Source organism: Pinus tabuliformis, chromosome 2_1 (genome assembly GCF_031772625.1).
Source record: "Pinus tabuliformis cultivar Carrire ecotype Pingquan chromosome 2_1, CPIR1, whole genome shotgun sequence".
In the NCBI taxonomy this organism is placed as follows: Eukaryota; Viridiplantae; Streptophyta; class Pinopsida; order Pinales; family Pinaceae; genus Pinus; species Pinus tabuliformis.
This window is the reverse complement of record NC_142299.1, coordinates 53,487,724-53,511,541: the sequence shown is the minus strand read 5'-3', so window position 1 is coordinate 53,511,541 and position 23,818 is coordinate 53,487,724. Positions and strand designations below refer to the sequence as shown.

Sequence of the window (23,818 nt, the reverse complement as noted above, 5' to 3'; positions counted from 1 at the left end):
AACCTGTGAAAGAACTTTTTTTGCCAATTTTGGCAAAAGTCCGTGGCCGCCATATGTTTCCCACCATGTGAGAGAAGCAAATTTATCTTTGTCGTCCATTGCATGGAAGTTACCATACAAACCAGTGCCACTGAAGTATCTGCTTATTTCAAGGCGCACAGCTGCACATTCCTCCCTGTCAGGCACCAACTTTTCTAATGCTTCCAGATATCCTTTAGTTACCTCTTGATCTAAATGGGGTTTGGTCCTAACCCCACCCCCTGCTGCAGGTTGGCCCAACCAAGATGTAGAGTAGTATTTTGGCGTAAGGATATACGCCAAGCAATGTAGTGGAAGGTTAAGCCTATTCCACCGTTCACACACACAATCATGAATCAGTGTGTACAAGTTGGGATCTTTATTATGAACAATGTCTTTTATTTCCCCCAACATGGTATCCATTTGCTCATACACCTAGCCAATCACTGGTTTGTCTGTATCTGCAAACCGAATCATGTGATAAATTGGCTTGGTGAAATCCAATACCTGCCTCACAGTTGTCCAAAATTGCCCATCAAGAGCGGCCTCCTCCACCGTTTCAAAACCTGCCATGTCAGCTACATTTGTAGCCCTTTCCTTTAACACCTGCCAATGTGGACTTGATACCATGCTAGCTAATGCCTCTCTTACCTTCAAAAGGCGCCTGAAGGTGAGGTAATAGCTACCAAATCTAGTCCTCGCAATCTTCAGCAACTCCAATCTCGAGTGACTGCGGAAAAGGCCATGGGTATTGCTATGATTTGTAATAAATTTTATCATTTGTTTTCCTTTCTTGTACAAATCACCAATCCATTGGTATTGTTCATTTTTGTTTTTGACAATATCATGCAACAGAAGGTTCAATGTGTGAACCAAACATCCAGACCAAAATATGTTCGGGTATTTATCCTCAATAATTGCTCCCGTTGCCTTACAATTAGGAGCATTATCAGTGATGACTTGGATGACATTGTATGGGCCAATACGCTCAATTGTTTCAAGTAATGCTTCTGCAATGTTGATAGCAGTCTTGAACTTGTCTGAGTAATCATGTGCAGCTAGAAAGATGGGACCACTAACAGACACAGCAAGAACACTTATCAATGGCTTGCCTTTTACATTTGTCCATCCATCAAATACAATGGACACCCCATTGTCAGTCCAAGAACTTGTCATTTTATTCAAAGAATGTGATATTTTTGCTTTTTCATGATCAAGGCCAACAGTTCTTGCCTTGTCATACCGAGGGCTCTTGTATCCTTTAGGGGCATCATTTATGGCAGAAACCATTTCGTGCCAATAAGGTGAGCATAGAACATTGAATGGTATCCCACATGCATAGAGGAACCTGTAAACTTTTGAATCCACATCATTCCTACACCCCTCATCAAGGAAATCTGATATGGTTCTACGCCTTAAAGATGATGACCCTGTGCCTCCATGTCCATATCCACTGCCTTGGGAGGATGCTGAAGGAGTTCTTTGTGATTGTGAGCTTGGTTCAAAGAAACCCCTTGATCTTTTTGTTCTGTATTGGGCGTCCTCCTCTTCCTTTATGTATTTGGCTCTATCTGTTGTTGACACCGCTGCACAAGTTTTGATTCCTATTTGTTTCTCTCCATCCCATGGCCTTTTCCCGCAGAGGTGTCTTCTAGCACGGGTGTATGAGCCTGTGTAATCAGTGTTGCAATGGGGGCAATGAAATTTAGTGGTTCCACCCCCTCTCCCTGTTTCATCCCTGTGAACATATTTCCACAATGGAGTTTGGTCTTGTTTAGTTTTTTGAGGGTCATGTTCACCCTCATCCACCTCCTCCTCACTGGGGTTTTCACCCATTTGACTTCCTCCGGCTTCTTCATCCACCTCTTCAGTTTGAGGCCCCCTCCGTTTCCTACTCTCCACCACCATAATAACCATAAAAGGGACCAGGAAGAGGAAAATGCCAATAAATATCCCCAGGTCCATGGTGTTTGATGTTTGTAGGGTTTTGAGTCTTGAATCTGCAAATTAATTTAGTTTATTGGGATTAATTCATTTAATTTATTAATTTAATTTAAATACATGATTTTTAAACAGTTAAACTCAAACAACTAAATTAAATCAACTAAATTAACTACCTAACCAGCTAAACTAACTAGATTACTAAGTTACTTACCTCTGCAGGCTTGCTCCTCGCTCCTTGGCAGTTGCTCCTCGCTCCTCAGCACTTGCTCTTCGCTCCAATGCTCTTGCTCCAGCTCCAACTTGCTCAATGAAGTGATAATGAAAGTTTTTTTGGCCCATTGGCCTTATAAAACAAAAAAAAAATTCTAAAATTTTTATTTTTTTCGGGTCCGGCGGATTTTTTTTCCGCTGAACCGCTCCCGGCCCGGCCCGATTCGCTCCCGGAGCGTTTTTTAATGCCCGGGAGCGATCAGGGAGCGATCGCTCCGGGCATTAAAAAACGCTCCGGGAGCGCGGGAGCGATCGCTCCCTAACAGACCAGGGAGCGTAAATTTTTTTACGGGAGCGATTTTGGGAGCACGCTTCGGGAGCGGGTTCGAAGGGGGGGGGGCACTCCCCCGCAACACTGAAGTAGTGACTCAAAGGCAGTCAAAGAGAGAACTTCCAAAGGGAAGTATAGACTCGGAGGAGTCGAATGAAAGAGTAGAGAGATGGCCATGAATGGACTGAGGGATCAGGATAGGCTTGACGGGGCATCCAACTTTGTGGTCTGGAAGGCAAGGATCCTGTCCATTCTAGATAGACATCTCATCAAGGCCTTCGCCTTGGGAACAGTGGTTATTCCAGTTGACCTGGCTAATAATTAGAAGTACAAAGAGGCAATGGCCAAGGCGAAATGCATCATCCTTGATGGGGTCAAGGATCATGTGGTCCAACATATTGTCGAGAAGGAGACGGCAAAGAAATGTGGGACACTTTGAAGACATTGTACCAGCATACTTCTGAGCAGAGGAAGATGTTACTTGAGAATCAGTTGCGTTCATACTAGATGCAGAAGGGGGAGCAGACAGATCACTTCCTCGGGAGATTGAAGGAAATCCGGGAACAACTGACTTCCATAGGGGCCATGTCGGATCAGGGGTTAAGGTGAGGACTGCACTAAATGTAGTCTCCGAGGAGTGGGAGACATTTGTTCAAAGCATACTGGGCAAGGCGAATCTTCTAGATTGGGAAGAATTGTGGGTGGCTCTTCGCCAAGAAAAGATCAGACGACTAAGCACGACAGGAAGTAGCAGCGAAGAAGTCTGGATCAAGGAGGAAGAGGAAGAGGATGCAGCTCTGCCATCTACGGGGAAGTAGGAGAAGAGGAAGAAAAAGGACCTCTCCAAGATTTAGTGCTTCAACTGTGGAGAACTAGGGCATTAAGCAAACTAGTGTCCAAAAAGAAAACTAAGGGAAAGGCGTCTGACTCCAAGGCAATGCCAGTGAAGGTGGAAAAGGAAGTAGAGGAGGCTGACAATTGTGCCATGAGTGCTCATGTACCTCTAGAGAAGAGGTGGGGAGACATCGAGTTGTAGTCAAGAAGACTACAGGCGATGAGGGGCAAGATCCTTGAGGTACCCAAACTCTTGGATTTTACCTTGCTACGAGAGCCCCGAAGAGATAGTAGCAGGACTAGCAAATGTCGATAGAAAAGGATACGAATGAAGCAGCAGAGAGTGCTACAATGTAGTAGTTCCAGGCAGCACAGAGCTAGCAGGTTGCAGCAGTGCGAGATGTATAGAGAATGTTGCAACAGTGCAGGATGGCACAGAGAGGTTTGTAGTGGTGCGAGAGGCAGGGAGTTGTTGTAGCAGCGTAGAGGCAATAGAGGAAGCACATGTTAGCAGCAGAGAGAGCTTCAACATCGGGAGTGTTTCTAGCCTGACATGGATGTCAGTAGTTGGGTGGATTAGTTACTTACTTCTCAGTAACCAAGTTGTAGTGCAGTAGCAGTAAGCAGTACCACGATCCAGCATGATGAGAGGGGGTTGCAGTTTTGGGAGAAAGGACCAACAGCAGCAAGGATGCAGAGGGAGTTGCCGTACGGATCCAACAGTGGCAGTGCCATGGGCAGCAGTACAGGATGCAGCAGTGGAGATGATGTTGAGTGGAGAGGCCTAGCATCAACACAGGTACCGGTGTCGTATAATCAGAGTGATGCTCAGTTGGATAATTACTAAAGCACAATCCTCGCTAAGAGGGAGTGTTGATTTGGAGCAGCATCGGATGTGCTCTAGCCATGAAAATTGGTGGAGAGGCTAAAGCACATTAGATCTCCAAGACCCAGAAATGGTTTGGGCAAATTCTATCCGATTAAGGAGATATTAAAATAATTAATATTTTTAATAGAGTTCCTAAGTTTAAACTTAGGAAAAATAAAATATTAATGGGTATTAATATAAAATTGGGTTAGAAGGTTCCAAAAGACATGGAACAAACCAAATCTAATCTTAGTTGTTGATTAGAGATGTAATCTCAGTTGTTGAAGGACCAACAGGAAAAGTAGAAGGGGGGCTTGAGGGTCAGTTGGAGAATACACCAGAGTGATCAGTGATTCGATTACTAGAGCGGGGTTAGCTATGTAAAGTCGAATCAGTGATCAATTTGCAACGAGGGACAGTGAGTACTAGACAGAGAGGCAGAGATAGTGCTGAGAGACCAGCGAAGAGGCAGAGAGGCAAACGTAGAAGCCAGAGCAGGCAACGCAGAGCCCAGCAGAGACAGCGTGGAGCCAGAAGGGCATGCGTCATCCACGGAAAGGGCAGCAGGAGTGACGCAAAGGGCCGTAGAGGCTGCACAGTGCCTCAAAGGGCTGACGCAGAGGGGTCTGAGGCTGACGCAGAGGCCAGGAGGGCTGACGCAGTTCTTCAATTGTGCTGGAGAGGGTTTCGTGGGGCAGATTTTCTGAATATCCGCTTCCCAATAGAGAGATATTACTGCATGACTATTTTCTCTGTCAGGTGAGCCAGTCTGGCACCCAATTGTACTCAAGGAAAGACTGCATAATAATATAACCCTCAGAATTGTTGCACCGGTTTTCCCAAATTGGGTTTCTCCAAGGACGAGTTGTCCAAAAATAACAGTGTCACTTGTGTGTTTTCTATTTCTTTGAGTTGTTGATCTGTACATGGTTGAGATTGTATTGTGTTTATTTCGATATTTATATCTTTAAATAACTTGTTCATAATTAACAAGTAGGAGAAATAAACTAGAAGAATATAGATAAAATTTCTAATAGTTAGACTTAGAAATTTCAACAGTTGAAAGGGAACTACAGCACAAATGTAGCAGTTGTTGATTTGGGGTAGCATCGGATGTGCTCTAGCCATGAAAAATGGTAGAGAGGCTAAAGCACATGAGATCTCCAAGACCCAGAAATGGTTTGGGCATATTCTAACCAGTTTGGGAGATATTAAAATAATTAATATTTTTAATGGAGTTCCTAAGTCTAAACTTTGGAAAAATAAAATATTAATAGCTATTAATATAAAACTGGGTTAGAATGTTCCAAAAGTCATGGATGAAGCCAAATCTAATCTTAGCCATTGATTAGAGATTTAATCTCAATCATTGAAGGACCAACATGAAAAATATAAGAGGAGGCTTGAGGGTCAGTTGGAGAATACACTAAGGGAGACTAGTCAATTCGATTTCTAAAGCGAGGTTAGCTGAGAAATTCAAACTAGTGGTTTGGAGGGCAGCAAGAGGCAGCAAGTATGAAACAGAGAGTCAGGAATAGCACCAGGGGAACAACGTAGAGGTTGGAGAGGCAGACGCAGAGGCTGCAGACTGCGCAGTCACTGGAGGGCCTGTGTGGGTGACGTAGAGAGGCCCAATGCTAACGCAGAGAGGCATGGGCTAATGCAGAGGGTCTGGGAGCTACACAAAGGTCAATCAGGCTGACGCTGAGAATGGGGCAAGTGCTGAAGAATTCTCTCTGTTGGATAATTCAGTTTGGCACCCAATTGTACTGAAGAATTGCTGAATAATAAAATCCTCCCTTGCTGCACTGGTTTTCCCACATTGGGTTTTTCCGGGGACTAATTGTCCAAAATATTTGTGTTGATGTGTTAATTCTTGTGCATGTGTTTGTTTCTACATTTGCAACAGAATTTATTTTAATATTTACTGAAGGATTTTCATAAATAACTTATCGGGAAATAAGTAGGTAAAATAAATCAGTTGTTGCATTGATATAATTTTCACATGGTATCAGAGCAAGTAATCAAAGACATGAAGGGAAAATCAATTACGGGTCGAGACCATGATGCACAGGCATCTACGTCACGAGACTCACACAGATTTTCAGAAAATTGCACAAGAGAGTGATTTTGATTTCTCTATGTTAGCTTCCAGGCTGGAAGAAGAAGTGGCTTGTGTGACTAGCTTTGCATCATCAGAGGTATGGTATATAGACAGTGGGGCCTCTAGGCATATGACGGGAATCCGAGAATGTTTTTCAGATTATCGAGAGGAGAAGATGAACTTTCAGATCACCATGGAGAACAAGGCAAAATATAATCCAATAGGGAGGGGTACCATAGTTTTTCAAATAGAAACGGGAGAGCAGTTCCATGCTACCAATGTGCTGCATGTACCAGGATTGGGGACGAACTTACTTTCCATGTCGCAACTTCAAGGCAAAGGCTCTGATGTTTTCTTCATCAAGGAGAAAGTATACGTCAAAGACCCGAGCTGGAAAAAGAAAGTGCAGATCGGGATCAAAAGTAACAGGTTGTATAGACTACAACTAGAATCACCAATGGCACTAATAGGCAGTCATGGAGGCAAGGATTTGAACGAACTATGGCATAGAAGAATGGGACATTTGCACCATGGGGCTCTGAGAATTCTCAGGAGCACTATAACAAGAGTTCTGAATCATAGTACAGAACGAGATGATGTATGCAGAGGATATGCTCTAGGAAAGTATGCCAAGGCAGCATTTCCTAGAAGTAAAAACAGGACTACGAGTGTACTAGGATTGATACACTCAGATATTTGCAGACCCGTGTCCACTAAAGCTCTTAGTGGGGTGTCGAGTACTTCCTTACCTTCATTGATGACCACTCAAGGAAAACTTGGATTTATTTTCTGAAAACCAAGGATGAGGTTTTCTGTCGATTCAAAGAGTTCAAGGGTCTGGCGGAGAATTTGACTAAGAAAAAAATAAAAGTTTTGCGTTGAGAGGTAGAGAGTATGTCGATAAGGACTTCACTAATTTTTGCACTAAGGAGGGTATTAGAAGAGAGTGGACAACTCCTTACAATTTGAAGCAGAATGGAGTAGCAGAAAGAAAGAACATGACTATTGTAAAAACAGCAAGGGCCATGATGTATGATCAGGATATGCTAAAATATTTGTGGGCAGAAGCATGCAACACAACAGTCCATGTTCAGAATAGAACTCCTCATCGGGCATTGGGAAAGATTACTCCAGAGAAATTCTTCACAGGTAAGACGCCTAAAGTTAGTCATTTCAAGATATTTGGGAGCTTAGCATATTGTCGCATACCCGACGAAAAGAGGAAGAAGTTGGATCAAACTACAGAGAAGGGATATCTAGTGGGATATAGCGAGAACGCTAAAGCATACAAGATCTATCTTCTAGGGAGCAGGAAGGTAGTAGCTCGACGAGATGTGAAGTTCATGGAAGACAGGGCTTTCAAAAAATCTCAAGAAATGCCTTACGAGCAGTAGTCAAAAGAGGAACCGTTGGTCAAAACTCCTCAACCAACGGAAGAAAAGAATTCTTCCTCGGGTCAGAAAGAATCACAGGATGAGGAGCTAACAGAAGCACCTCCTGGTAGAGGAAGAACGAGCAGAGAACTTCGTCAGATTCTGCGAGATGCAGAGGACTTCATCGGTGTAGTAGGAAACAGAAATTCGTGGCTCTAAGCTTAGCTGAGGCAGAATATATGGCCGCAAGCACAGCTTCGTGCAAGGCCATATGGCTTAGAAAACTGCTTGTGAACCTATTTAGAAGAGAGATGGAGGTGACCAGGATCATGTGTGATAATCAGAGTTGCATCAAACTCTCAAAGAATCCAGTGTTTCATGATCGGCCAAAGCATATTGATATTCGGTGTCACTTTGTCAGAGACTATGTCCAACGAAGGGTTGTACAGTTGAGCTACACTCCTACAGGAGAACAAGTGGCAAACATCCTTACCAAGGCCCTTGGAAGAACCAAGTTTGATTATTTCAGGGAGAAGATGTGGATGATAAAGAATGCATTTCAGTAGCAGAAATAGGTATGATGTTGTAGTGCAGTAGCAGTCAGTAGTAGCACGATGCAACATGATGAGGAGGAGTTTGCAGTGCAGATGTAGTGTTGGGAAGATGGACTAACAATAGCACGGATGCAAAGGGAGCTGGAGTACAAATGTAGCAGTGGCAGTGATAGAGCCATGGGCAGCAGTACAGGATGCAGCAGTGCAGAGGATGTTGGGCAGGGAGGCCTAGCATCAACACAGGGACCGATGCTGGATAATCAAGGTGATGCTCAATGTGGAGTATTACTAGAGCACAGTCCTCGCTAGGAGGGAGTGTTGATTTGGGGTAGCATCGGATCTGCTCTAGCCATGAAAATTGGTGGATAGGCTAAAGCACATGAGATCTCCAAGACCCAGAAATGGTTTGGGCAGATTCTAACCGGTTTGGGAGATATTAAAATAATTAATATTTTTAATGGAGTTCCTAAGGCTAAACTTAGGAAAAATAAAATATTAATGGGTATTAATATAAAATTGGGTTAGAATGTTCCAAAAGTCATGGATCAAGCCAAATCTAATCTTAACCGTTGAATAGAGATTTAATCTTGGTCGTTGAAGGACAACCAGGAAAAGTATAAGAGGAGGCTTGAGGGTCAGTTGGAGAACACATTGAGGGAGACCAATCAGTTCGACTTTTGGAATGGAGTTAGCTAAGAAATTCGAACTAGTGGTCTAGACAGCAGCAGGAGGCAACAAGTACGAAAAAGAGAGTTGGGAACATCACCAGGGGAACAGTGCAGAGGTTGGAGAGGCAGACGCAGAGGCTGTAGACTGCGCAGTCACTAGAGGTCCTGCACGGGTGACACGGAGAGGCCCAGTACTGACGCAAAGAGGCAGGGGTTGATGCAGAGGGTCTGGGAGCTACGCAGAGGTCAGCCAGGTTGATGCTGAAACTGAGGGAAGTGCTGAAGAATTTTCTCTGTTGGGTAAGCCAGTTTGGCACCTAGTTGTACTGAAGAATTGCTGAATCATAAAATCCTCCCTTTGCTACACTAGTTTTCCCACATTGGATTTTTCCGGGAACTAATTGTCCAAAATATTTGTGTCGATGTGTTAATTCTTGTGTATGTGTTTGTTTCTGTACCTGCAGCAGAATTTATTTTAATGTTTACTGAAGGATTTTCATAAATAACTTATCTGGAAATAAGTAGGTAAAATAAATTAGTTGTTGCAGTGATAGAATTTTCACAGCAGTGGCAGTGGCAGAGCCATGGGCAGCAGTGCAGTAAATATAGGGTAGCAAGCCCAGCGTCAACACAGGTACTAGTGCGGAAGGATCAGTGTGATGTTCAGTGGTGGAGCATTACTAGAGCACATTCCTCACTAAGAGGGAGTGTTGATTTGTGGCAACATCGGATGTGCTCTAGCCATGAAAATTGGTGGAGAGGCTAAAGCACATGAGACCTCCACGATCCAGAAATAGTTTGGGGAAATTCCACCCGGTTAGAGAGATATTAAAATAATTAATATTTTTAATGGGGTTCCTAAGTCTAAACTTAGGAAAATTAAAATATTAATGGGTATTAATATAAAACTGGGTGATAATGTTCTAAATGAATGGATCAAGGCCAAATCTAATCTTAGTCGTTGATTAAAGACTTAATCTCAGTCGTTGAAGACTCAACAGGAAAAGTGTAAGAGGACGCTTGAGGGTCAATTGGAGATACACCAAGATTGATCATTCAGTTTGATTTTTTGGAGCAAGGTTTGCTGAGAAAATTCGAACAAGTGATTTGCTGTAGCGAGGGGCAATGAGTACATAGCGAAGAGGCAGATATACTTCCTGAGGGTCAGCGCAGTGACCAGAGAGGTTGACGCAAGGCAGCAAGGACCACGCAGAGGCAGCTAGAGACTGTGCAGAGGCTGAGGGGCCTGCGTGGGTGATGCAGAAGGCTAGAGAGCTGATGCAAAGAGGCAGAAGGATGACGCAAAGGGTTCAGGAGCTACGTTGGGGCTAGCAGGGTTGACGCAGAGCCTAGGAGAAGCGTCAGAAGGATTTTCTTGGGGCAGACTAGTTGAATATCTATCTCCGGGAAGAGGTATTACTGCCGTGTAACAATCTTTGTTGGGTGAGCCAATTCGACACCCTAGTTGTACTCAAGAAATCTGCATAATAATAAAACCCTCAAAACTGTTGCACCAGTTTTCCCGCATTGGGCTTTTCTGGAGACGTGTTGTCCAAAAATAACGGTGTCCCTTGTGTGTTTGTCTAGTATTTCAGTTGTTGATTTGTATATGAGTTAAGGTTGCATTTGTGTTTATTTTCAGTATTTATATGTATAAATAACTTGTTAAGGAATAAACAAGTAGGTGAAATAAACCAGATAATGCAGTAGGGATTTCTAACGTGTTAGACTTAGAAATTTCAACACTAAAAATGTCTTCCTTCCTAGCAAATCGAACTGCCTTCTTGAGGCTCTGCACAGCCTCTTGGAGAAATCTCAACCTCTCTGCAAATGCACTCGTTGGGTCTAGAAAAATCCCTCCATCCTCATTGTCGCTGCCCCTCACAGCCTCTGCTTCCTCACTGAAGCTCAAACTCTCTAGCAACTAACAACTGCTACTCTGGAATATTAAATTCTCCAAGTGTCTCTGGTGTATTCTCCAAGTGCCCATTGACTTCTTCTTATCCTTTGTTGAAGCACCAATGACCAAGATTAAAACTTAATCAAGGGCTAAGGTCATCTTGGAGTCGATCCGTGTGAGTTTCTAGAGAATTCTCACCTTGAATTAATTAATTCAAATTAATTCAGATTAATGGGACTTCGACTCAATTACATTTCTTTGACTCAGTAAATTTTCTTTTTGACTCAATACACCCTATAAGCACGAAGAATATGCTTTGACTAGATATAACTAATAATAATGAATATAATAAATACATCAATAGTACATTTGAATAACATTATGAAGACTGACACTAGTTACATTTCCAACAGTCCCTCTTAACTAGGGAGGTACTCATAATGACACAACATGATACTATTAAGTTGAAATATTCTCATAAGAAGGGATTCAGATTGATAAGCATCAATATAACCAGCATTGTGAAAAATAGTAAGGCCTAACAAGCTCTATCTCTCTACTAGATGAGAGCACAATATTGGGAGGCATAAAGTTGGACACCACCACCTCTCTAGGCACATACCCCATCCAGATGTTCACCAGATATGTCTTCACATGACTATTCTTATCTTGGATACCCATCCTCAAAGAATATCAGTCCTTGGGACTATTCTTAACTTGGATTCAAATCCTCAAAGAATATCGGTCCCGGATGCTTATCCAATCCACCATTCTCCCTATCAGTGCCTTCACTAGGCTTACGACTGTTAGTCTTGGCCATAGTACATGACACATGGAGAATACAGTGTCCAACCTCATTCCCTGTCAACCAGGGAGGAGATCCTCACTCCCTCTCAAACACGGAGGAATAACCACAAGCCTAGGCTTGTCTCAAAACTACTCATCAATGCATCAACTTTTTGTTCTTCTATGGAGATCTCGTTGTAGCGTCTCAGTTCATGTTTGTATCATACTCTCGAATCATAAAGCACTTCGACCTTCCTGATAATCTTCATATCGAATCCACGTGTTATCAAATAGTTCATCAAATGCCTTATGGAGCCAAACTTCTTCATAAGCCTTCACATCCTGTTCCTTCATATTGCAACAAAGTTCAGCTTCATGTTCTTCCAAGAAATCATATCAGCTTCCAATTATCATTAGTAATATCTTTATCAGTAACAGTACCTATCAAACCAATCAATGTAGAACCAATTATAGCTCCCTCTTTCCGGCTGAGGTGGGTGAACTTCTTGATATGTATTGAATCCAACATGTCGTCAAACTGTCTTATGACTTCTTGTATCAGTTCACTGCCTTTTCTGCTTTTATAGTGTACACACTTTTGCTATATATTCATTCTGGAAGCCATCCCAAACATTATTGATGTCATTCCTCATTATCAGAGTTGCCAAAAGTAATCGATATATATATCCTTGAGTCAAGTTGTAGGATTCTTTATGTCAATCCTTGCTGCTAGCTCCCTCTGAGGTCTTCCTTTACATTACTTAGCTTCACATTGAATAATAACCAATAGTAGTGTCAACATAAGTTCTGTCAATAATTTGTTCTGCTACCATATGTCAAACAACCATCTAGAAGAGTCTTGACTTTCCTTTTCAACTATTTGACCAAGACATATCATGCTTTTGCTAACTTTCTTCCCAAGTATATTTTTGATCTAAATGCATCATGTTCTTCCTTCAACTCCCTCTGAAGATATGAGTCCTCTTTTGAGATAGTTGATTGCAAAACTTCCTCCATGGTAAGTGTACTTTTTCCTTCCAAGCTACCAATTAATTGACTTCTTTGACCAAAACTTACTTCTTCAAACTTCTTTGAAGGTGATGTCCATGAAATGTAGGATGATGAGATTCCTCCTTTGTGATAAGAGTAACCTCATTTATGTTGCTTCCAGAATGTTCTTCAACGCATATTGATAAGTTGTCTACTCTTCTTATAGAATAGACTTCTACTATGTTCCTTTGAATCATCAAATGCTAAACTTTGGTAGTATCACTAGACTTGGTACTTAAAACAAAATATCATGCTGGAGAGACTTCTATGATGCTACATAATGACCTTGACTCTGCCATTGTTCCGATCTATTGTCAATCTTGTAGTTCTTGCTTGCTAGATGACTACTTCTAAATCTTAATTGCTTTGGTGACTGTAAATTACTTGTGATTTTGCAATGATGAGTAGATGACTTTTGATGATCCAAACTCTTCTATTTTGGCTAGTTGGATGATGTGATGACTACTTTCAACTTTTTGTGAAGATATGCAACTGAGTGTTCCTTCTAGAACTCCATGTAGACTCTGTTTCTGCCAGCACTATATGATTCTTCAAAATTTAATTCCGATGACACTATAATTTCTGAATCCCAAGAATCTTCTACACAAATGTAACTGTAACTTCTACTCTAACTACCATAAAAATGAAAACAAATTGCTTGCAAACCTGGCATTTGTCAATTTACTCAATAGTAGAGGTCTTTGTTGTCTCCAATCTTCAGTTTCTTCATCTTTTGCGATGTGAGCTTCACTTCTCTCTTTAATCTTCTTCTTCTTCTTGTTCTTAGGATCCTTGGGACTATCTTTTTTATAATCTCCAAATTCATTACAACCAAAGCATTGCATGTAATACATGTCTCAGTTTCCGCGTGGCTGATTGATGTTGTTATTATATCTACGATGAGGTTCAAATCTTCCAAACTTCTTCCTTGATCTAGCAGCAAAAGCTTGAGAATTTTCATTATTGGGTTTTGTGTCATCCTTGGCTTTTAACCTTGCTTCTTCTAGAACACATTGTGCCCAAAATTCTTCAAATGTTGGAGTTTCTTTTCTTGCGTAGATGTTACTTACAAAACCACTCCAATCTAGAGGTAGGGCATCAAGTACAAAAGTGATAACTAGGAATCATATATGACTTCTCCAAGCCCTTGAAGTTGATCCTTCAATTTTGAGATTTTCATAAGGTATGAAGCCACATCTTCATCTTTTGATATCCTTGTTCTATAAAGTTGATTCCTTAAAGAGATTTTTTGACCTGTAGTATTGACAGAATATAGTTTGACCAATTTGTCATAGACTTCTTTGGATGTGGACAGATCTGAAACAAAAGAGATGAGGTGATCCTTGATAGACTCAAAGAGGATTCTTTGAGCCCTAATTTCTCCCTTATTGTACTTGGCCACTCCTTGAGCCTTATCCTTGTCTGGTTTTAGAACTTTGCTAGAATGAAATCCATGACTTCATTTTCTATGAGAACCAAATCAAATGATGTCCTCCAAAGTAGCTCATGTAAGTGTGTGGGATGACTGTTGTAGAGGTGTCTTCAAATGTGCCAACAAAATGTGATCTTCAAGCTACCTTCTCTTCACCTTAGCTCTGATACCATGTCGGGAAACCAAGATGCTAGTAGATTAGGATTACTTTCTCTTAACTTGATAATTACTTGTGAATGTTGCCGGCTTCTTATTAAATTTATATTCTCTTCATCAAGCAATTACCAAAATGAACGAATCATGAAAATCACAAAGCAACAAAGGACTCAAGAAATTAGGGTCCAAGCCACGGCAAAGCCCCACAAGGGAGAAAACACAATAAATCCTCTTCTTATAAAATCAGATCAAAGTAAGGTATCCAAGACCCAATACCAAGACCAAGACTGCCACAAAGACCCCAAGTCAGCCATCCTCCAAGTCTTCTTCCAACAAGTCAGAGTCAACGCTGGTCAAACCTCTGAAATTCTGGTCAAACTGCAGAAAATTTTGGTCCTGCAATGAAGGTCGCATTTCGGCCCAATAACGCCTCTGAAAAATCACAGAAAAACTCGTACGTGTGGTCAGATTAGGGCAGAAAACTCAGATTTCTCTCTCCTTTGACTTCGCTCTCTCTCTCCTTTGACTTTCGTTAATTTTCTACTTCTTTCTTACACAAATTGATGTGATTGAATAAGTTATGAATGAGGTCAAACTTGTCTTATTTATACATGTCTAGTAGGTTCGAATAGCAGCCCCTAGGGCCGACTTGTCCAAGGAGGGCCGACTTGGTCTTGTGGATGACATTTTGACTCTGACTCAAATCAAAAATTATTTTCCTTTTCTTACAAGAAGTCCAAATGGGACTTTGACTCAATTACATTTCTTTGACTCAATAATTTTTCTTTTTGACTCAATAAACCCTATAAGCATGAAGAACATGCTTTGACTAAAAATAAATAATAATAATGAATATAATAACTATATCAATAGTACATTTTAATTACATTATGAAGACCAACACTAGTTACATTTCCAACAATCTACCCTTGGATTTCATTTGTACTTCACATGCTTGGAGCCTAATGGAATATTAGTGGTAACATATTTTTTTATCTGGTGCTCCATTTCTGTAATTTACTTTTCAGGTGCTGATTTCCAGGGATGCCATCCATGAATCTGATGAAGCGTCCCTTGGTTTACCCACAATGTTTTCCTAGGAAAGAAAACATGTATAGTCTTTGAAATAGTTTTTTCCTATCAGCTGCCTCAAATTGTCAACATGAATGAGTGATTCATAAGTGCTAGGACAATTTGGAACAAGGATTGCCAATGCCAGCAGCCAGTTCCAGTTTATTTGCTCCGAATCTCATGCATTAGGGCATACATAAGCAAACTGTTTGCAGGTAATATTCAGATTGACTACTATAAGGATAAAATGAGATATTCCACCATTGATTTTATTTTCCAAGTAACCATCAAAGGCACGTGTGATTAATAAAGCAACATAAATAGAAAAAGGGATATCTTATTCAGTTTTCTTGAAACAGATGCTGCTTTACTATTTTCATCAAAGCATTTCCAATGCCTCTTATGGTTTCACAAAAAATGCGAGTCAATGTACATAGTACATACACAGATTGAACAGTAAATCTTTGACCTCCCAGCAGAGTTGAAACAAGCAAAATTACAGCCTTAAAAGAAAAAATAAAACAATATTTAAGAGAAACTAGCAACAATTTTATATTAAATCTCTAAAAATTATATACCAGATGATCTACCAACACTGCAGAGTCACCAGATTTAACTCTACATCTTACATCATATATAATCATGAAATTTAGCTTATGTGACAAAAAAGACACACACACTTACCTCACAAAAAATTCCATAAAGACCTTCTGGGCATTGCTTCCCCGTAACAGTTCCATCATTCCCATCATGACCCCCATCACTTCCCATTCCTCCCCTGTCAATATTCTCACTCTATAAGAGGAAGAAGAGTATCACAGCAGTAGCAGCATAAAATTTATGATTCCAATGATGCAAATTAAAAAAGGTATAACATAACTTGCAAAAAAGCAAAGCACTACAATAGTTCAGCCAACCCAACCAACATGAGAGAAAGATAATATTTAATACATTTTGAATATGATCTCAACACATTTAAATTGAAATGGTTAATAAAGGACTGAAATAAAAATAAAAAGTATTTTCTTAAATGAACAGCAAGTCAATAGATTTCTGTCATGGTTACCCTGTTGAAGTAAAATGAAGTGTCTACAGTGTACACTGACCTGTAGCTATTGCATATATCAGTCCATCTAATAATGAATTGAGCTCATAAGTTTATACACAAGATGCCCAATAGCCAAGCAATGCAAAAAATGCCACTGAGATATCACTGTAGTATCAAATAAGACCTCTGCCACGTAAGGATCAGTAGATGATTGCAACAGTCACATGAGATCACAGTCACTTAGATGTTCTGGGAAACAGAGCGTCAGGAACAGCACAGGAAGATTAGTGCAAAGGTTAGAGACGCAGACACAGAGGCAGCAGGACTGCGTAGTCACTAAAGGGCCTGCGTGGGTGACGCAGAGAGGCCCAGTTCTGACGCAGAGAGGCAAGAGCTGATGCAGAGGGTCTGGGAGCTGTGCAGAGGCCAGCAAGCCTAACGCTGACTCTAGAAGTGTTGGAGAATTTATCTCTGTTGGGCAAAAGCCAGTTTGGCACCCGGATGTACTAAACAATCATTGATTAATAAAATCATCCTCTGCTGCACCGGTTTTCCCGCATTGGGTTTTCCGGGGACAATTGTCCAAAATATCTGTGTTGATGTGTTTGATTCTTGTGCATGTATTTGTTTCTGTATTATGGTGTGATATTTGCAGCAGAATTTATTTTAATGTTCAGTGAAGGGTTTTCGTAAATAGCTTATTGGGAAATAAGTAGGTAAAATAAATCAGTTGTTGCCATGATAGAATTTTCACAAAACATTCATATTGTAAGAGAAATCATCTTATTTGTTGATGGAATAGGACTCTATTATATTCAATTAAAAGCTTGCGGAAGCAGCTCAACTTTCTTAACAACTCTTGTAACGATCCACAATTGGACATTCTTTTAACTTTTAGTTTCGTCAAAGATAACTAGGTGAAACTTTTTTATAACTTCATAAATTTCGACAAATATTTTATAACTTCACATCGTACCAACAAATATGTAAGAAATTTTATCTGCATAAAATGTTAAATCATCATTAAAATTTTCAGAAAATCTGTTTTTAAAATTTTTAAGTTCCACAAAAAACAGACCTTAACATTTGTTTCTGGATTTATAGAAAAAAATCATCCTTGAAACTTAAGTTCATCGTAAAATTTTCCACTGCATGAGATTCAGTAAAATTCTATCTTTTATGAAAACCAACTTATGCAGCAACTAAGGATTCAGAAATGGGTATGCCCTAGGATCAGAAACAGGGATGTGCCCTGTTACCAATCTCTATACATTGGTAACAACAGGAGAAAAATGTTCTCCTGTGATGCAGCTTGCCAGCTAGCAGCTCTATTATGATCTACACATAGCCAGCTTCAGATGCCCCTCATCCATTCCAGTAAGAGCGCCCATTAATCTAGCTTACTCATGCTATGAAGGTGGGTCATCTACAATCAGGTGCTTTAACCATTTTTGCATTTAAGTGATTTCATTTAATGTTCAAGGCATTTTAGTAAGGATAACAGGTTGAAATTGCTCGTACTAGTTCCCTGCTGGCCTTGTCCTATGAGAAGAAGGGGTTGAAAATACCTGAGGTTGATGCAGCTATAAGAAAACAAAAAGCATGAGCCAAATGTCAAAATGCAAAAGAATGGAAAGGGATGTTAAGCAAACAAACTCCAATTATAGCTTGAGCTCCACCCCCTGTTATATAGCCCCAAGAGTATCCGTGCATGTCATGCCTATCAAAGTAAAAGGAATTTTCAGTAAACAACCTGACCCTGACGAAGCAATAAACTGCCCATCATTAAAGGAAAATTAAATTGTTGTTATTACTTGATAAGTCAATAAAGCTTGTTAAACAAGTTGTATCAAAGCAAGAAAGAAAAAGGAAAATATGGAGGCTTGGAAAAACAAATGCAAGGTAAGGTAACTCAAGCAGCTAAGAATTCCCTCTACAAGGCCACTCATAGACAATGGCTCGCATAACTTGGTATAAACCTATAACACCTTTCATGAACGAAACCCAATGTTTTAAAATTCGGCCGAGTCAACTGAGCTGGACCCTTGCTCAGGCCGGATCGGCACAAAAACCGATCCAAAGGCTGGTCTATTACTGAACCGGCCAAGCCCGTCACCAACTCGGCCGGTTCAATAACAGACCGGCCGGCACAGCCGAGTTCGACTTAAACCGACGAAGCCAGTCAAACACGGCCAGTGTTGGAAATTGGAGGGAAAGTGGACTCCAAACTTGGTCTTTTTTTTTTAGGTTTTTTGCTTATCCATCTAACCTTTCCCAAGCCTATAAAAGCTATCCAACCCCCTCACATTTCCTCACAGATATCTCATTACATTTGTGAAGAGTTTGTGAAGAGTTGTGGAGCTGGTTTTAGGAGCAATAGTGAGGAGTCTTAGGCAATCACAACACTGAGGAGTTGATTTGTTGGAGCAGTATTGAGGAGGCTAGAGCCTAGAAGTTTTTTTTTTTCCACTTCTCAAATCTATCTTTGCTTGTGTTTTTCTTTGCAAATCTGGAAATTGAAAAGAGTAGTTTTTGTAAAAGAAATGAACATTGAAGAGTTGTTTTTTTCTTTTCATTTTCAGATTTGTTTCCTTTCATATCCTAGTCCAAATGTCAGGAAATAGCTCTTGCATAATAATAAACCCTTAGAACTACTGCATCGGTTTTCCCGCATTAGGTTTTTTTGGGCACTATTGTGTCCAAAAATATATGTATCTTGTTCTTTGCTCTGTTTTCTGTTTCATGAGATCAAATATTTAATTAGTGTAGGTTGATGAAGTAATTTACTTCAATATTCAGAAAAATAACTTGATGAATGTAATTTAAAAATCAAGTAGGTGAAGTAGAGTTAGATTTGTTGCAGTAAGGGTTCCTTTAGAGTCTAGGAATTTTCACAACAATGACACGGTTATTTTTGGACAATCGTCCCTAGAAAAACCCAATGTGGGAAAACCGGTGCAGTAGATGAGGGTTTCTTTATTATTCTTCAGCAAAATCTCATGTACAAGTTACAACCAGCGAAACAGAAGTGAGAAAATTTACAGACACTTCCTGAGGAATCTTTGATCCAAGAGAAGTACTCCTCTTACCTCTGAGTCCTTTTGCATCCCTCTGCATCAATTTTCCCACGCTGACCAAGCATCAAACTACCCATGCAGTCCCAGCGTCAGCTTGCCTTTGTGCTGCCTCATCTGCGTCAACCTGCTTTTGCGATGTCTCTCCCTACTCTGCGTCTTCTTGCCTTGCACTCTCGAAAGATGTTGACGCCCTCTCTTCCTTTCTCACCTGCAACTCTACCTCTTATTCAATTTTCTCTTGCCGAACTTCGACCAGTGAGAAAATCGATCTTACTCACGTAACTGAGTATCTGCCTCTAATGTGTTCCCCAAGTGCCCATCAAGCCTTCTTATAATCCTCTCGTTGATCACTCAACGGCCAAGATTAGATCCTAATCAATGGCTAGGATCATATTGACTTGATCTCTGTCTTCTTCTAGAAGTTCCACCCACAGTTTAGATTAATACCCATTAATTATTTTAATTTCCGAAGTTTAGACTTAGGGTCCCATTAAAAATAATTAATTATTTTAATAAAACTATCTCTGGGTGGAATTTCCCAAAATGATTTATGGGTATTGGATCATGCATGTGTCTAAGCCTCCCTGCAAAATTTGAGACTTAGAGCACATCCGATGCTACCAGAAATCAACAGATTCTATATGTTTTTTAAGAGAGACTATAGCCAATGAAAATTCCTTTGATGTTTGTAGAATCCAACCTCTTTCGCTTGTCCTTTGGAACATGGATATATGCAGGACTCCCAAAGATTCAGAGATGGTCCACACTTGGCTTCTTTCCTGTAAATGCTTCCTCGGGTGTCATATTATCGAGAATTCTATGAGGACTTCTATTTTGAATATATATGGCTGACATTGCTACTTCTCCCCATAGAAACTTTGGCAAATCTTGATCAAGTAACATTGTTCGTACACCTTCTTCAATTGTCCTATTCTTTATTTCGGCCACTCCATTTTGATCTGTTGAAGAATCTAGGGCAAATGTAGTTAATGTGATTCTTCTTAGCATGATAACTATTTGTGAGGTATTTTAACTTTTTTCTTATTGGAACAATCTTATCTTGATATCATTAGTGTGTGTATTTCTTACCAAAACACAAGAGACATGAACACCAGATGTTGGCTTTCTGCTACGGCCAAAACCTCTCCCTCTTGGAGACGAAAACCTGCACAAAATTCTTCTTATAGAGATTCTACTTGACAAATACATAGATCATGGCCCTTGACCTCCTAGGCCACTCCAAGAACAAGACACCAATCCTCTTCTTACTGTTGACATCATCATCATCATTACTGCATCATCTAGATCATCATCATAGTACCACAGAGGTCCTTCTAGTTGCACCATTGCTTGCTTCATCACCATGTCAACGAGGTCTTTCTACTTGAATGTGAACTGCACCAAGATCTTGATCATGACCTTGTCTTCATTAAAGAACAAGACCATGACTGCTACTTCACTGAGATCTTGACTGTGTCTAGAATGCCGAAAATGTATAACTGTGAGGTCACAATCATGCCGAGATTGTGACTGTGTCTAGAAAGCAATGCTAAGAGTGCATTACTGAGAGTTCCTTGCATCAAGATCTTTACCTTCAATTATGCCGAGACTGTTTGTGCTACTGTAGGATACCTGAGATCTTCTTCACCACCGAAAACAATGACTGTGTTTCCTTCACTGAGATGTGCACCACCGAGGAGGAGAAGACTGTCATCTTTCTCACTGTAATTGTCCACGAGAATTGCAGAGGTGTCTACTGTACCCATCCGAGTTTGCTGAACTTGTGGACAGACCTCCGAAAATGTTATCTGAAACTGTCTTCCTGCACCTCCTGTACCCATCCGAAGTTGCAGAGACAAATCCAAGCTCTGTGTTTTCTGTGGTGACCCCAGCGGGGTATTTATAGTGGTCACGTCTCCATAAATGAGCCGACATACAGTGTGAAACGTTGTGTCTGTTTATTGAGCCGACATACAGTGTGAAACGTTGTGTCTGTTTATTGAGCCGACATGATATATATATATATATATATATATATATATATATATATATTTAATTTTTTTTGAGGCCGACATGACTGTACTCCTTATCGTTTTGCTTGCTGTCTTCTTCATGAGGATTGTGCTGGTCTTGGAGGGCTAATCTAGTCACTAGGTAGACTTATATACATTACAAATATGCTCAAGAAGAGCTCTTTGACTCTTTGACTTTCCTAGACCTATGAAATGAGCAAGAAACTCATTCTTATAATTCAAAAATAATATTTCTTTTTCTTGACAAGTGCAAAGATCAAAATTACATTTGCAATACCGAACAGAGGATTATCTTCTCTGATACAATAGCTCAAGTTGCATTTCAAATTTCAACACATATAGGCTAATTTATAAAGGAACATATATAGACTAAAATAACTAACATATTCAGTGGAACATTTCACCACCATAAATTTAAGCTTCTCTACTGGACCTAAAACCAAGCTTGATCAAATTCATATAACAAGACGCTTTTTTCGTTTAAATAATTTTATACAGTAAGGAGCAAGTGGGTATAAAAGAGGGCAGAAGCTTGTGCTTAAGATCACTGAGGAAACAGCTACCAAATTTTAGACAAATATACTGAGAAGATGAAGGCCCACAACCAAAAGGTTTCACGTATTAAAAAGGATCATTTTAGATTGATCTGATAGGTTATAACTGATAATTAGGGTTGCCACTGGCAAGACACCACAACCAGGATTGAATTGATGGTGTAGAGAATTAGAAAATGAGCCCTGCATCACATTGCAACTACTGAAAATGCTGAATTAGATTTTCCAGCCATGGCAGTGGTTTATACTATTCTTTCCCCTCAGTTACATCAAACTCAATAGCCCTCAGTGTTATGCAGTATTACATGTCCTGACTATATGCATAGTTGACAAAGTACCACGCTAATGGCACTTCCAAATGCAATCTCTAACAGTACTGACATATCTGGAACAAACTAAAGAAATAAAAATACCAGAAGGAAAAGATAAATTTATATACAACCTTGCATAGATTGTGCCTTTCACATTTGCCAATGGAGCATACTCATCACCAGTCGGTATATTGGACCAGTCAAAGTGAATCCTCCCACCACCACCGCCACCACCACCAACATGACCCCCATGACCCCCAGCACTTGAAACCAGTGAATTGTTTCCAAGTGTTAAGGAATGCAAAAATAAAAGAACGCTTCCACCTGAACCACCACCAGAACCACCTATATTTTTTGTGCTCTGATTTCCTGCTGCCTGATGATCGCTCTCCCCATCAACTCTTACATATCCAAATATATTCAGACTTGACAGTGAATGCTCCATAGAACCCATTACTGTGAAATAGAAAATATATCATTAGACATAATCATGAATGTCTATCTTTCCCACCCTAAAAACACCAAAACTTATCCATAGAACCCATTACTAGCAAACAGGAAATAGATCATTAGACAAAAGCAAGATATTTCTATCTTTCCCACCTTGAAAACACCGAAACTATCTTTCACACTTTAAAAAAATTAAAACTTTCAACAACCAACTTACAAATATGATACAAATAAAAATAAACCTAATAAACATACTTGAGGAATGGAAATCTGAGGAATAAAATGAAATGAATCTGATTGCAAAATGTAAAATTGCAGTTTATTGAAATGCAAGGTTTAAAATTCAGCGAGTTTGTTACTATACTTTTTTTTATCTCAGAATGCAAAAACAAGCGAAAGATATTTGTTGCTTCCTTGCAATATATTAATATCATACTCAAAAGCATGCAAACATAGGCATGCTCACTCTCTCCACAGATGCACTCTCACATAATAACATTCAGTTCGGATGCTATATCAAAAAATGCTGGTTGCCCTAGGGCTACTCAAAATACATGAAAACCACAATATTATAATTGAATGGAAATGAAGATAAAAAAAACATCAGTGTATAAATCCAAAATCTCCATCCATGGAATCCATCAATTCCTGAATAGAAAATTGAGAGAACTATGGTTTGTAAGCTCTACTTCAAAAAACACCAAATTAACATTGAAATTTGAAACAACATTAAAACCAAATTGTAGATATTCTTCAAAAAAGCAACGAACCATTTAAAACAACTACAGCAATTTCTCAAGTGACAATGGTAGTCTCAACTATGATCACTATTAATTTTCTTGTATAGCAGTATGGTGACAACAATATCTTCACTTTTTCAACTAATATCAACGGCACTCCTTCAATGATATTAATCAGTGATGGCAACACTAATAATGTTATTTCTCTCTTTTGTCTTGTATTTCTTGGCAGCAATGTTTTGCAATGATGTGCATATCTATGTTTTACTATTTATGACTTCAGCACTCGTTTATTAAAAATGTTAC

At 39.9% G+C, this 23,818-nt stretch overlaps 1 protein-coding gene across 3 annotated transcripts in view; it reads right to left on the bottom strand.

The window, feature by feature from the left end:
* The window catches only part of LOC149198752 (uncharacterized), a 254,354-nt gene that overhangs the window by 89,690 nt on the left and 140,846 nt on the right, over positions 1 to 23,818 (bottom strand). For all 3 annotated transcript variants that reach the window (XM_089402146.1, XM_089402147.1, XM_089402148.1), the window contains 2 exons: positions 22,454 to 22,778; positions 15,984 to 16,077 (listed from right to left, as the gene is read on the bottom strand). In XM_089402146.1, the coding sequence (XP_089258272.1) occupies positions 15,984 to 16,077; positions 22,454 to 22,778 (419 nt within the window). The remainder of the gene's footprint in view (positions 1 to 15,983; positions 16,078 to 22,453; positions 22,779 to 23,818) is intronic.